The sequence below is a fragment of the Anabrus simplex genome, chromosome 2 (genome assembly GCF_040414725.1).
Source record: "Anabrus simplex isolate iqAnaSimp1 chromosome 2, ASM4041472v1, whole genome shotgun sequence".
Classification (NCBI taxonomy): Eukaryota; Metazoa; Arthropoda; class Insecta; order Orthoptera; family Tettigoniidae; genus Anabrus; species Anabrus simplex.
Genome location: NC_090266.1, coordinates 127929672 through 127943600, shown reverse-complemented (window position 1 = coordinate 127943600; position 13929 = coordinate 127929672). Strand labels below are relative to the sequence as shown.

The 13929-nt window shown below is 39.1% G+C and overlaps 1 protein-coding gene across 1 annotated transcript in view; it reads right to left on the bottom strand.

Annotated features, from left to right (window-relative positions):
* Positions 1-13929, bottom strand: part of LOC136863925 (luciferin 4-monooxygenase) — a 255863-nt gene that overhangs the window by 153097 nt on the left and 88837 nt on the right. Inside the window, exon 2 of the mRNA XM_067140354.2 lies at positions 1998-2205. Within this exon, the coding sequence (XP_066996455.1) occupies positions 1998-2205 (208 nt within the window). The remainder of the gene's footprint in view (positions 1-1997; positions 2206-13929) is intronic.

Here is a 13929-nt window from a genome sequence, read left to right as displayed (position 1 = left end):
AACTATCTGCTCTACAAGTGCCGTTTCCGACCAGCGCTGCATTGGTGTTGCACGGTGAAAACAATTTAGTTCTCAATGCTGTGATGAACTGTTTGAGAACGGCGGAAATAAGAATTTGACCTTGTGCTCTTCGCATTGTTGCCAGAGTTGTGTAGTGTTTTGTGTTGGGTTTTGTTTGTTCTCCCCTTCTTCTTCCGGAAGAGAGATTAAGTGTCGTGTTCTCTACTTGAAGACTGTGACAATCTGATTTTCATTCTTGTATGTCCTTTACACTGACAATTTACTTTTTATATGTGTGCAGTGTTACTTGTATATAGAGGATGGCCAAATGTTGTACCAACAAAGGTCAATTAAATTAATAAAAAAATACTTTGACAAAAGTAGCTACCCTCAAAAATAAATTTGCGTCATTCTGCGGAACAACTTGGTATACAGCGTACTTTAGAGTTCTACCGAGATAACGACCCCAGCCACAAGTCGTAACTTGTCAGGGAGTGGCTGCTGTACAACTGCCCGAAGGTTCTGGAGACTCCACCACAATCACACGACCTGAACCCCATCGAGAATGTGTGGAGTCAAATGAAGGCAACTCTGCAATTGCGGCCGCCAAGTTTCCTCACAGACTTGAAGAGGACACTGCTACCAGAATGGGCGGCATTATGCCCTGATTACTGTATATCAAAAAAGTTATCGCCTGTATGCCCAATCGACTGGAAGAGGTCATAAAAGATCAAGGTGGACCTACAAAAGTACCGAATGTGCAACAGGGTTGTGAATTATGCGAGTTTATGTTGCTTTTTGTATAGTGACCGAATATCTTTTTGAGACGGCACTGGAATTATTGTTTTTATTTAATATACGACAGATGGCGAACTAATGACTGCCAGAAGAGTTTGACTTAAATCACAATGTTTGTAGAACGTGTTATTATGTTTTCCTATACAGTATGTTTCGTTGTATTGTACGTTATCATTATAGTGTAGTCCGTGCTGGCCTTTGGTCACAGGGGTCCCGGCTTTGATTCCAGACAGGGTCGGGAATTTTAACGATAATTGGTTAATTCTCCTGGCACGGGGACTGGGTGTATGTGTCGTCTTCATCATCATTTCATCCTCATCAGGACGCGCAGGTCGCCTACGGATGTCAAATCAAAAGACCTGCACCATGCCTCTCCGGAGGCCATACGCCATTATTATTATTATTATTATTATTATTATTATTACTATTATTATTATTATTATTAAGCTGTTGGCGGAGCTGCAGATGATCAAAACCAGTCTTCGGGCTGAATACCCAACATACAACAAACATTATTATTATTATTATTATTATTATTATTATTATTATTATTATTATTATTATTATTACAGTGTAAGAATAACTACCTAATAAAAGTGTGTTAAAATCAGAGAAACCGAATATCTATGGGTGTATCTGTAAAGCATGAATATTAAGTTTTACACTGCAATTTTCTTTGTTAAATCTTTACCTAAGCCAATTTCCGCCTCCGTAGCGTAACGGTTAGCGTTATTAGTTGCCGTCCTCGGAGGCCCGGGTTCGATTTCCGGTTCTGCCAGAAATTTATGAATGGCAGGAGGGCTGGTATGTGGTTGAAGTGGTACGTGTAGCTCACCTCCACTGGGGATGTGCCTGAAAAGAGCTGCACCACCTCGGGATGAGGACACGAGTTTACTTACTTACTTTACCTGAGCCAATCTGTAATACAAGTAGAGTAATTTCAGTTTTTCATTCCAGCATAGAAATACTGTTCATTTGTTATGGTACTCGTAAGTCGGCTGACACCAAAAATTTGGTGGGGATGATTTAAAAGTTAAGTTAAATGCCATCCGTCGGGGTCGACGGGCGAGATCCTAATCAGCTGCTTCATTCAGCCGGCCAAATCATTTTTCAGTACGTGCATCATTGTTTGAATAAATACATCCATACAAAGTAACAAAGAAAATGTTTAGAAATGAATTCCATAGTGTTCTACTTACGTGGAGTATAGCTAGGATTGTAGGGAGCACAGATGGCTCCAAGATATAAACTTGCCAGAACTGGCAAACAAAAATTCAGATTATTCTCACTGCAGACTCCTATTACATCTTGTGGTTTTATTCCACGACTACGCAGGCAAGCAGCAAGATTTTGGCTTTTAATCGAAATATCCAGGAACGTTTGTTGTTCATTTGTTACTGCATCTATCTGTAAGGAGAAGACAATGTTACAAAAAACGTTATCAAATGTTCCAAGAAACAAGCAAGACTGCAGATAGCAGTACATATGTAATATTTAAGTTTTATCAAGTCTGCCGAGACATGATATACAGAATTTATGAAAACATTTTAACATACTCATAAAAGGAAACATCACATTTAAGAAAACACTGAAACTTGCCTGTAGGTATGTTATAGTATTTTCTTAAATTGTATACTGAACCCATGACCTTTGAGTCGTAAGGAACCAGAGCCCTAAAGTCATTACATGAGGTACGATATAAATTACAAGTCATGAGTTCTAGCTACATTTTTATCTTTGACCGGAGACGGCACGTGGAGAAACAGGTGGTGATTCTCATTCTCACGCAAGAGAAATTACGTCACCCACACGTATAGAATGTGCAGGGATATGTCGGGAATATTTTTCTATTAAAAAGTACATTTTAAGAAGAGATGGCGACGAAACTGCCGTAGTAAACGTCAGGAAATTGTAAGTGAAACAAGATTTGGTAAAGATTTGAGACCACTAAATACCTCCAGAAGGAAAGACGCGCCTGTTCGTTCGAAATCTGTTACATCGAACAAATATAGTGCCTAGCTTATGAGGTAATTTAAGAATTCAGCTGGTTAAGAGAAACTCTTAAATGCTTATCATCAACACCGCTACTAAACTAAACTACCATGTGTTACGTCATGATCTGGCATAAGTACATTTTGTATGGGGTAGAAAAAGTGTCTTTAAAATATTGGCGGTAAATGCAGATGGCAGGAGAGTGGGAGTAAATGTTATAAAAGAACGGTGCGCCATTTTGCAATCCCACAATGTGTTCAGAGAATTTGTAGCGACCGCACGCTACTCAGAAGAACAGTAAAAATCGGTTGTGTAGACTAAGTTGCCACCAGGAGGGCAGTTTGGCCAAAGGTGGCTATATAATATCATCTCCAAGTGTGGAGAAAGATTGTCAGTCAAGTTAACGGTATTCCCATGTGGAACCGTCAGGTAAATTCATATCAAGGCAACAGACGGTCAATTTAATGCCGAAGCCGTGCAGTTAAATTAACTAATATTTATTTAACTTCGTTTGCGTGTGCGGATAGGTGTTTTGACGATCGTGTTCGTTTCGCGAGGAAGAGAACCTGTGAAGGGCAATTTTTTTTTCTTATGTCATTATTTTCAGGTGTATGATAAGAAAGACAGAAAAGGGAATAAATATGTTTTGTAAAGCCACTATCTGTTGAGATGGCTAAATAAAGAATGAGAGAGGCTGGTGAGCATGCAATGATGGGAGACGACGTACGACTACAGGTGTGTGAATTACCACCTTTATAAAGTGCCTTTATTTAGTTCATGATGTCACAATTTTTTCGTGGTATCTGTCACGCAGTTCGGTCACCCTTTTATTTCGTGAAAATGTCAGAGGAATATGACAAAAGGTCATTTTTTATGTTTCTTGGATAATCGGGAAAGTCGCGAAACTAGCGTTTGAAGTGTTGTATAGTAGTAGATTTGATGGTTGAGAAACGAATATATTGTCTAAAGCAAAGTATCATCTCCGTACGTTTATTTTCTATATTTGTGGTTTGCCAAAGTTAAGACATTAATTTATCATAAAATTCTGTGTAGTGTTAAGCGTAAATCCGTGGTTTATCATTTAGAGCGAGTGCGCGGTAATGGTGGAGTGTCAGCTGGCGCAGAAGGCACGCCGTTGTGTTCGGCGATGTAAATTTTGTCAAGGAAAGTTACGAGGCGAGACCGGTAAAATTTGTTACAGGGGATTGCTCATTCAAAGTCTGTTCAAATATATGTAGAATTGATGAGAAGAAAATAACGGTAAAAATTTTGAAAGTCAAGTTGTGAGTTTCGGTTTGGAAATATTATCTCGGATATGCGGGGAGAGATGGTTAGTTGTCATAGGGTGTTTTATGTAACAGCATTGTGGGTCGCCCAAGAAAGATATCCCATATTATTGTCGTGTAGAGAATTTGTGATAGCGAGTGTTTCAAGTCTTGCGAAAATGGGAAAGAATGAAGGAATGTGGATCAGGTTGTTGAAATCCTGTAGTGCTGATGCCGGGATTTTCAGTGTAGGAAACCCGAGGAGTTATTTTGTGTAATTTAATGAGATGGGAATAGGGTCAGTCCATAGTTAGGATTCCACGTGAAGCCGTACGACCGTGGTGGATAAGACTATTTGAGTGACGTTCTCCATTAAATCTCTTCGCATAATCTACGAGGTATGTGGGTCAAGTATTATATTTCATGTGAATAGCCAGCGAGGCGAGGTTTTTATTCGATGCAAGTTAAGATAGCATGTGTGTTTTGTTTAGAGATGTCGGGGGGAGAGCTCGTGTTTCCGTTATTCCAGCCAGCTGTTAGGTGGTCGAACCAGCTTACTGCTAGAAAGAAACTGTAACTGAGATTTTTCATTTTTAGTAAAATGCTTTGAATTAGATTTTATTATTTAGAAGAGACTCGTTTTAGTAGAACTTTAATTCATTATCGAAGCGACGGAAATGAAGCGATGGTACGATGTGTTGGAAATAACCATTTTCAGGAAATTTTAAAATCGGTACTGATGATGTCTGATGTAATGAGGATTGTCATCATCATCATCAGCTGTTTACCCTCCAGGTTCGGTTTTTCCCTCGGACTCAGCGAGGGATACCACCTCTACCGCCTCAAGGGCAGTGTTCTGGAGCTTCAGACTCTTGGTCGGGGGATACAACTGGGGAGAATGACCAGTACCTCGCCCAGGCGGCCTCACCTGCTATGCTGAACAGGGGCCGTGCCGGGGATGGGGAAGATTGGAAAGGATAGACAAGGAAGTGGGAAGGAAGCGGCCGTGGCCTTAAGTTAGGTACCATCCCGGCATTTGCCAGGAATCGAACCCACGTCTACTCAGTTGACCTCCCGAGGCTGAGTGGACCCCATTCCAGCCCTCGTACCACTTTTCAAATTTCATGGCAGAGCCGGGAATCGAACCCGGACCTCCGGGGGTGGCAGCTAATCACGCTAACCACTACACCACAGAGGCGGACTATTGAGGATTGTACAAAGTTTTATTTGAATGTCACGATAGCTGTCAATCCATAGAGTTCGTGATGAATGATTGTGTTGTGTTGTTGTTGGTTCCCAAGGCACAAATGCAAGTTCTTGTGATATGAGGTCATGCTTGTGGAGCACATTGGGGTGCAGTAGTCCATCAATCCTAGAGTTGGGTGAGGTGCCTTACGACATTTCGGTCTCATCGACCTGAAACCATATCGAAGGATGTGCCGGAATTAGTCCAAGGGATAACCGTAGGCGTTATAAGCGATGTGACATGGATTGTTTATTTTGCATTGTGTGTAAATTTATGTAGATTGTAGGACTTAATGTTAGGATTATCCAAGGTAGTTTCTTAATAATTGTTGGTGTTATAATGTAAGCTTGTTGAGTGACGTCATGATATAAATAAATAGTACTGGTAATTATGACGATGTATCCCGTTTCCAGCGGCTATGAGGAAAAGTATGAGCATTAAACAATATTAGATCAAGATTTCGTTTCTGATAAACAGGTCCGAGTAACACAATAATGTAATTAAATAATTAGAGATTTTAAAGAAACCATTCGTCCGGGGTAAATAAAATTTGTGTTAATTAGGATTATGAGATTACATCATTTATGAATTTATTTAATTCAGCGAAATCGTATTTGAGAATTAGCTTAAAACCAAGTGACTAACTTGAAAACGTATTCTGGATATCTTAGTTTTATTTGCAGGGAAATCTCAATTTATTAACGAAACGATTAAGGGGACATGTCCGATGGAAAAGGGACTTTACTGCCACAAGTGTTGTGAGCGTTTGTTGTTGTTGTTGTTGTTGTTGTTATTATTATATTTGATTTTGATTTGTTGAGCATCAGATGTGCTGGGGATTTATTAATGTGGAAACCTTGGTCATCAACTACTATAACTTAAATGTGTTCAGCCTTCAGCTTAGAAACTTGGATGACCGAGCTCGATAGCTGCAGTCGCTTAAGTGCGGCCAGTATCCAGTATTCGGGAGATAGTAGGTTCGAACCCCACTGTCGGCAGCCCTGAATATGGTTTTCCGTGGTTTCCCATTTTCACACCAGGCAAATGCTGGGGCTGTACCTTAATTAAGGCCACGGCCACTTCCTTCCCAGTCCTAGCCCTTTCTTGTCCCATCGTCACCATAAGACCTATCTGTGTCGGAGCGACGTAAAGCATTTAGCAAAAAAGAAAAAAAAAGAAACTTGGATGGTCATGGGGTCATCATCCTCAGTGACTTAGATTAGGGCCATCTGCCATTATAGCATCATTTTCCTTGCGATCATCATCTACAATGGCTTTAACGTAAATCACAAAGTTAAATGTCGCTCCATGACATAGTCGCAGGTCACATCGATTCAATTAAGGGTCCACGCCGTAAAATCACTGTGTGGCACATACCGATTGGCTTGCCTTAATTATACCAAGAGTCCAGAGTTCGTACTACGGGGGCTGGATCATCACGAATCATTACGGTGATACATGCAGTCTCACATGGAAACCGATCTTAGGGATCACCAGACTTTATTTCATTCTTAAATTAAGACAGTGGTTTCTAGTAAGGATGCCCCTCGGGCGGTTGAATTAAGATCTCAAAAGCCAGTATCTCTCATCATCGTTATTATTGTTATTTTTTAATGGACGAGACTGGGTGATGATAATAATGTCACAAGTTTCTTCAGCCTCATCATCAATAATATAAATAACAATTTCTTTTGACTCGACTCCTCTCATTTAGTAGATAGTTAAAATTACTGAAACCCGCCTCTTACCTAAGCAAGTGATGAAGAACCCGTAGCCGAAAAAGATCTCATGCCGATTTGGCAATAGGTGAGGAAGGTAGGTACGCTACGAAGGACCTTAAAGGGTTCAATATTTCGCGCTTATACAGACTGAAAGCACTTGAAGGTTATTTATTAACCCTCACCTTGTATCATATATTTTTTGTTAACGTACGGCAAGTGATATCTTGTCTGTCAGACCCCTCATATTTGCTATTAAATTAAACAATGCTTTCTTAAATTCTTGTTGTTTACGGAGCTAAGTACCTTAAGAGTGTGCTTTCTATCAGGTCACAGCAAAACGTACAAGAAAAAGTTAAAAGCCCACAAAAAAATAAATACCAAAGTGAAGCACCGAGAAAGTGGGCTTACACCTATTTTTCAAAAATCCACAAAAAACCCACATTTTAATTTTCATTTCCGTGCTATTTCAGTCCTTTCATAAAGAACCTAGAATCGGCAAAAGAAACAAAATTTTTGTACAACATAAAACAAATATACATTTTGATATCCAAAATCCGATTTTCTTTATGTCAGGGTTCGCTACTGCTTTTGTAATAAGTTAATAATAATAATAATAATAATAATAATAATAATAATAATAATAATAATAATAATAATAATATTGTTTTTATGTCCCACTAACTACTTTCGGCGGTTTTTGGAGACGCTCAGGTGCCGGAATTTTGTCCCGCAGGAGTTCGATTACGTACCACCAAATCTACCGACACGAGGCTGACGTATTTGAGCACCTTCAAATACCACCGAACTGAGCCAGGATCCAACCTGCCAAGTGGGGACACAAGGCCAGCGCCTCACCCGTCTGAGTCACTCAGCCTGACACTTCTACTTTTGTATGTGAATAACTATAAATTCAGTAGGATCCTGGAAGGAGAGGGGATGGCCGTTGCAATGTTTGTCAGCACCGAGCAAATGTCTGCGCGGTTTGGGTCATGTAGCTGTCAGCTTGAATTCGGGAGATGATGGGTTCGAATTCCACTGTCGCGAGCCCTGAAGATGCTCTTCTGTGGTTTCCCATTTTCACATCGTCGTCATATGACCTATCAGCGTCGGAGGGACGTATTCAAAATTGTAAAATGAAGAAGTTTGGCAGCCGTCTAACCGACGTATGATACCAGTTGAAGGTTGACTAAGACTTCACTGAAAGGACTGGCTTCCATCTTAACAAAACAATGAAATACAATAACCAATACTTCTATTCCTTAATATTTCCCGTTTGCAGATTATACCTTCCTTTCTATATCGGTATGCTTTCTTGGAGTGGTAAGTGAAATAAATAAATAAATAAATAAATAAATAAATAAATAAATAAATAAATAAATAAATAAATAAATAAATAAATAAATAAATAAATATAAATATATAAATATAAATATAAAATAAGAGTTTTGTCTGTACATTGCTCAGAATTTTAAAAGGATGGTATTTCTGTATCAGTCGTGTCCACCGTAACAAGGAATGCACTTTTTAATTTTCCGTAATTTCTGTATGTATGTATGTATGTATGTATGTATGTATGTATGTATGTATGTATGTATGTATGTATGTATGTACACGCATCACGAGAAAACGGCTGAAGGGAATTCAATGAAAATCAGTATATAAAGTCCAGGAATAAGTCGCTACAATCTAGGCTATAAATAATCTTATCACGCGAAGAGAAATGGTAGTTTAGGGGAAGGCCTAAAATTAATTCCCAAATACTTATGTTAATAATGGTCTTATTTTAATGAAAATCGGTATACAAAGTCAGGGAATAAGTCGCTACAATCCAGGCTGTAAATAATCTTATTTGCGCTGAGAGAAATGGTAGTTTAGGGGAAGGCCTAAAATTTCATTCTAAAATATTTGTGTTATTAGTGGTCCTATCGACAAATACTACAAAAGTAAAGTTATATAGAATTAAATTTCCGACCATTTATGAGATACATTTTTACCGTATCGGTTATGATAACAGAGATATACATGAATTTTGATTTTTGTTGCGAAGTCCATATCAGCGCCGAGTCACGAGAAAATGGATAAACAGAATTGAATGAAAATCGGTATGTAAAGTCGGAGAATAAGAAACTACAGTCTACGCTATAAGTAATTTTGTAAGATATCACAGAGTCGAAAGAAAACTACATGTGAAAGCCTACAATATAGAAAGCTCATAGCATTGATCAATAATAACATTACATTGACCATTGTTTGTTGTGATGTGCTTTGTATCTTCTGTTGTCATTCGATCAATCAATCAATACTGATCTGCATTTAGGCAGTCGCCCAGGCGGGATAGATTTTTTAAAATTTGTTTTCGTTGCAGCGACAAAGATAGGTCTTATGGCAACCATGGGATAGGAAAGGGCTAGGAGTGGGAAGAAAGCGGCCCTGGCCTTAATTACGGTAGAGCCCCAGCATTTGTCTGGTGTGAAAGTGAAAGACCACGGAAAACCATCTTCACGGCTGTCGACAGTGGGGTTCGAATCCACTACCTGCCGGATGCAAGCTCACAGCTGCGCTCCCCTAACCGCACGGCCAACTCGGTCGGTCGTACCAAGTATAACCGCCTGCTTGAATATTGGGGAGTTAGATAACTTTCTTCTTTAGCATGCCATTCCTCTGGTTCATAAATTTTCTGATACTACTGGTACGTAATACACTGGTTCATCATAGGATTCGAGCTATTCAGTTCCTACTCTGAGGCACTGATTGGAATGAGCAGTGTGCATATTTGACGGAATAATGCCAGATGAGTGTTCACGGCTGTCTGCGGCCTGGGCATTCCAGCACTGGAACTTTGGACGGTTAGGTCGGCAATTGGACTGTTATATTGTCAATATCCAATCAGCACTGTTCTTTAAAAGTGAGAAATTGTGTGGTTTTACATTTGATCGAGTATTTTATATGATTGCTTTTAATTGCTACATTCCTACTGACAGTTTTGTAATGGCCTAAGATGACTTCAGTTAGGAAAACCACAAAGACAGTCTTTCTGAGAATCCCGTAGCGAAACACGGGTATATCAGCTAGTAAATAAATAAATAAATAAATAAATAAATAAATAAATAAATAAATAAATAAATAAATAAATAAATAAATAAATAATAAATAAATAAATAAATAAATAAATAAATAACAAAGCCATGAATGTACTATCCGAGAAAGCCTTTAGGCGGCCTTGTGGTGTACAGGTAGCGTCCCTGTCTTTTACCAGGGGTCGATTACCGCCCATGTAAGGGATTTAAAAAAATAATCTTTCTTTCTTTCTTTCTTTCTTTCTTTCTTTCTTTCTTTCCTTCTCTCTTTCTTTCTTAATCTGTTTACCATCCAGGGTTGGTTTATCCCTCGAACTCACCGGACTTGGTCGCGATCGAACCTGCCAACTTGAGCTCAGAGGACCAGCACTCTACTGCTTGAGCAACCCAGCCCGGCTCAGTGAGTTTTACTTGGATCCGAAGGCTGGCTGAGGCCCACCCAGTCTACGTGATTACGACTGAGGACTTATCTGACGGTGCGATAGAGCCTCCAGTCTAGAAAGCCGAGAACAACGGCCGGGAGTATTCGTCGTGCCGACCACACGACACCTCGTAAATCGGTCGCTAGGTAGGCCAAGGCCCTAATAGACTGTTGCGCCATAGGGTTTGCTTTTATGAAAGCCTTTGGAGGATTGGGAGGTAAAGGTTCCCATGGTTCGTAACTTCGGCATTAAGTGAAATAGAGTGGTTAACCCCGTGCTCGGCCGCCAAACCTGTAGTTCATTCCTAGTGCAGGTAGTGTGAATTTAAGAGCTATGTGCCTCTCAACTGGTGAAGAAGAATTTTCGACTTCCTGACGGAGAACAGAGTCCGTATCCTTCCGATTAAACCGAATATGACTTTACCATCTGGGCTAGGCGATCCTTACACACACAAAATACTGTGTGAATATACTTTGATGAAATATTCTTATTTTGTTTTATTGCCAAACTCATTGTTTGGATGGCTGGTAAGTCATCAGCCCGCGGACAGGTTAGATCCTCAAACAGCACATCCGAAGGTTGTGTAGTTTTTCTGTTGTGTTTTTTCTAGTGGTTTAACGTCGCACTAACACATCGAAGGTTTTCGACGACGGAAGGATGGGAAAGGGCTAGGATTGTGAAGGGAATGGCCGTGCCATTAATTAAAGTGTAGGTGTGAAAATGGGAAACTTCAGAAAACCATCTTCAGGGCTTCCGATGGTGGGATTCGAACCCACATCTCCCGAATTCAAAGAGTATAGTAACAGGGAAGTCGCAAAAAAGAATGGAGGCGCCATAATGAGGCGTAGTAGGCAAGATGAGTTGTGAGGTAGTTTCTTCTTCACTGGGCCAGCAAGACTAACCCCATGAGCAACACTCACTAGTTCTGTCGTGAAAATCATTATTCATTGTCACCCACACCTCAGCGCTAGTGTGTCCCAAAATAAAGTGCAAGTTACAAATTTATCTCTCCTCAAGGCAGATCGTGTTCCTGAAACAATTCTGCTCACTGGGAGTTCACTTAGGTGTCACAACCTTATTCAACTTTTTGAATACGTTTGAGAAAACAAAGCAAATAGGCCTCTGGGAGTGGCAGCTAATCACGCTAACCGACTACACCACAGAGGCGGACATTTATTTATTATTTATTTACTTATTTATTTATTTATTTACTTATTTAATTATTTATTTTAACTAATTTCGAGCATTTTGGACCATAACATAACATAACATAACATAACATAACATAACATAACATAACATAACATAACATAACATAACATAACATAACATAACATAACATAACATAACATAATTCCAAAATGTTGTTATCCTCTAGCTGTCTTGGTTCATTTGACTGAAATACTTCTTAAATACGTGTTGCAAAAGAGAAAAAATGAGTCAAATCGGACCGTATTCGGGGGTCGCGTGCGACATTCACTAATACATTCACAGAATTATGGACTAGTTTTCGACGAAGGAATATATGTAGAGGAGAGTCGTATAATATGGAATACCATTTACTTTTGGCAGTATAACTTCTTACCGAAATCAGTTATGAAATATGAATAAATATGGTTTGAAAATTCAAATAATTAGCCAAGATTCTCTATATTTTTAAACTGTAAATTGTTAACGTCTTCACGTCAAAATTATTTCTTTCAAAAAGTTGCACTAGGTGGGTAATACGGAATAGTCGGCTAATATGGAATAGTAGGGTAAATAATATGTAAATTAAAATACAACTTCAATAAATTCATTCAGTTATATTTAAGGAACGTTCTTACAGGTGGACGTACAGAAATTTTAAAAATCGAAAGAATAAAATTGGTAATTAACTTAAATGATAATCTGTATACACTAATTATTCAGAGTTTTCTTTTTACAGTCACTTGTTCATTCAGTGACAAAAGTCACAGATGCAGAAACTGAGATCTATAGGTAATTAAATGTTATAATATACCAGTATTAATGCAATTAATTTTAATTAATTTTAAACGTCATTTTACTTTGAAACTAAAACAGTATTCCATATATCCCGACACACCATGTTTGAATTAAAGGATTCGTCATGCCTTAAACTTTGCACAACAAGGAAGTTACACTGGTGTAGCAATATAAGCAACTCTTGTACAATATGTAACATTGGATTTCCCAGGACTAAACTCAGTTTTGGTAATTAATACAAGCTTTAAAAGAATTACCTGCAAAAGCTTTTCAAATATGAAACACAAATATTCTTGCTCCACGCACTAACCTCACTCACGAGCATATCGAAACTGAATACAAAGCATCATGAGAACATTTACCGTAATTCGACGAGTTTCCACGTGAGAGGAGTACCTTACAGGCAAGATATTGTGGTATTCCTTATTGCCCGACTATTCCATATTACCCGATTCCCCTCTATTAACGTTGCTGACGAAGATAATTTGTGTTTGTTCCAACTTGTGTACTAAATTTAATTATGTAAACAATAAACATGATCGTTTTTTATTCTTTTACTATTCGCCTTACGTCGCACCGATACAGAAAGGTCTTATGGCGACGATGGAATAGGAAAGGGCTAGAGGTGGGAAGGTAACGACCGAGACCTTAATTAAGATACAGCCGGCATTTGCCTGGTACGAAAATGGGAAACCACTGAAAACTATCTTCAGGGCTGCCAACAGTGGGGTTCGAACCCACTTTTTCCCGAATGCAAAGCATGATGTTTCGTTGGCCTATCTTTAGCTTCATTTTTGAATGTATTCACTACTGCGTGTTTCTGTGGTGTTTGGTCGAATACGTTTGCGACCCCTCAGTATAGTCTGAATAACCTCAAATTTTGCTGGGCTTAATCAAGATCTGCCTTGAGGAGAAACAAAATTGTAACTTCCATTTTTGGGACCACTCTACTCAGCAGCTGACTGATTGTCACAGCCATAATGAGACTGAGACTGTCGTGAAAGTTACATTTTGCTATGGTCTGTACCAAGAGGCAGATACTATAATGCTGCATCCATCGAGGGATAGCAACAGACATATTGTTTCGATACGTAATACAAAGTAATCTCTGTCCAACTCTTCTTTTCAGTCATCTGATATCTTATCAAGAAGAGTTCAAAGTTCAAATATCCCTATTTGTTTGGATTACATCCATACATGAGAACTATGGAGAGTCTATAGCATATCTGCTAACAGATCGACAATATCTAATGTTTTCCTGCTATCTTAATGGAATCGATGAGTTCAACAGTCCACATACGTTTCTGACCTACTGGCTACAGCGGCGATGTCAGGAATAGTACGATCACATTTCCATGTCCGTAACTGGTCCGCTAGTACAGGGAGAGGTGGCGAACCGTTACTGGAACTTAACCCGGTGTT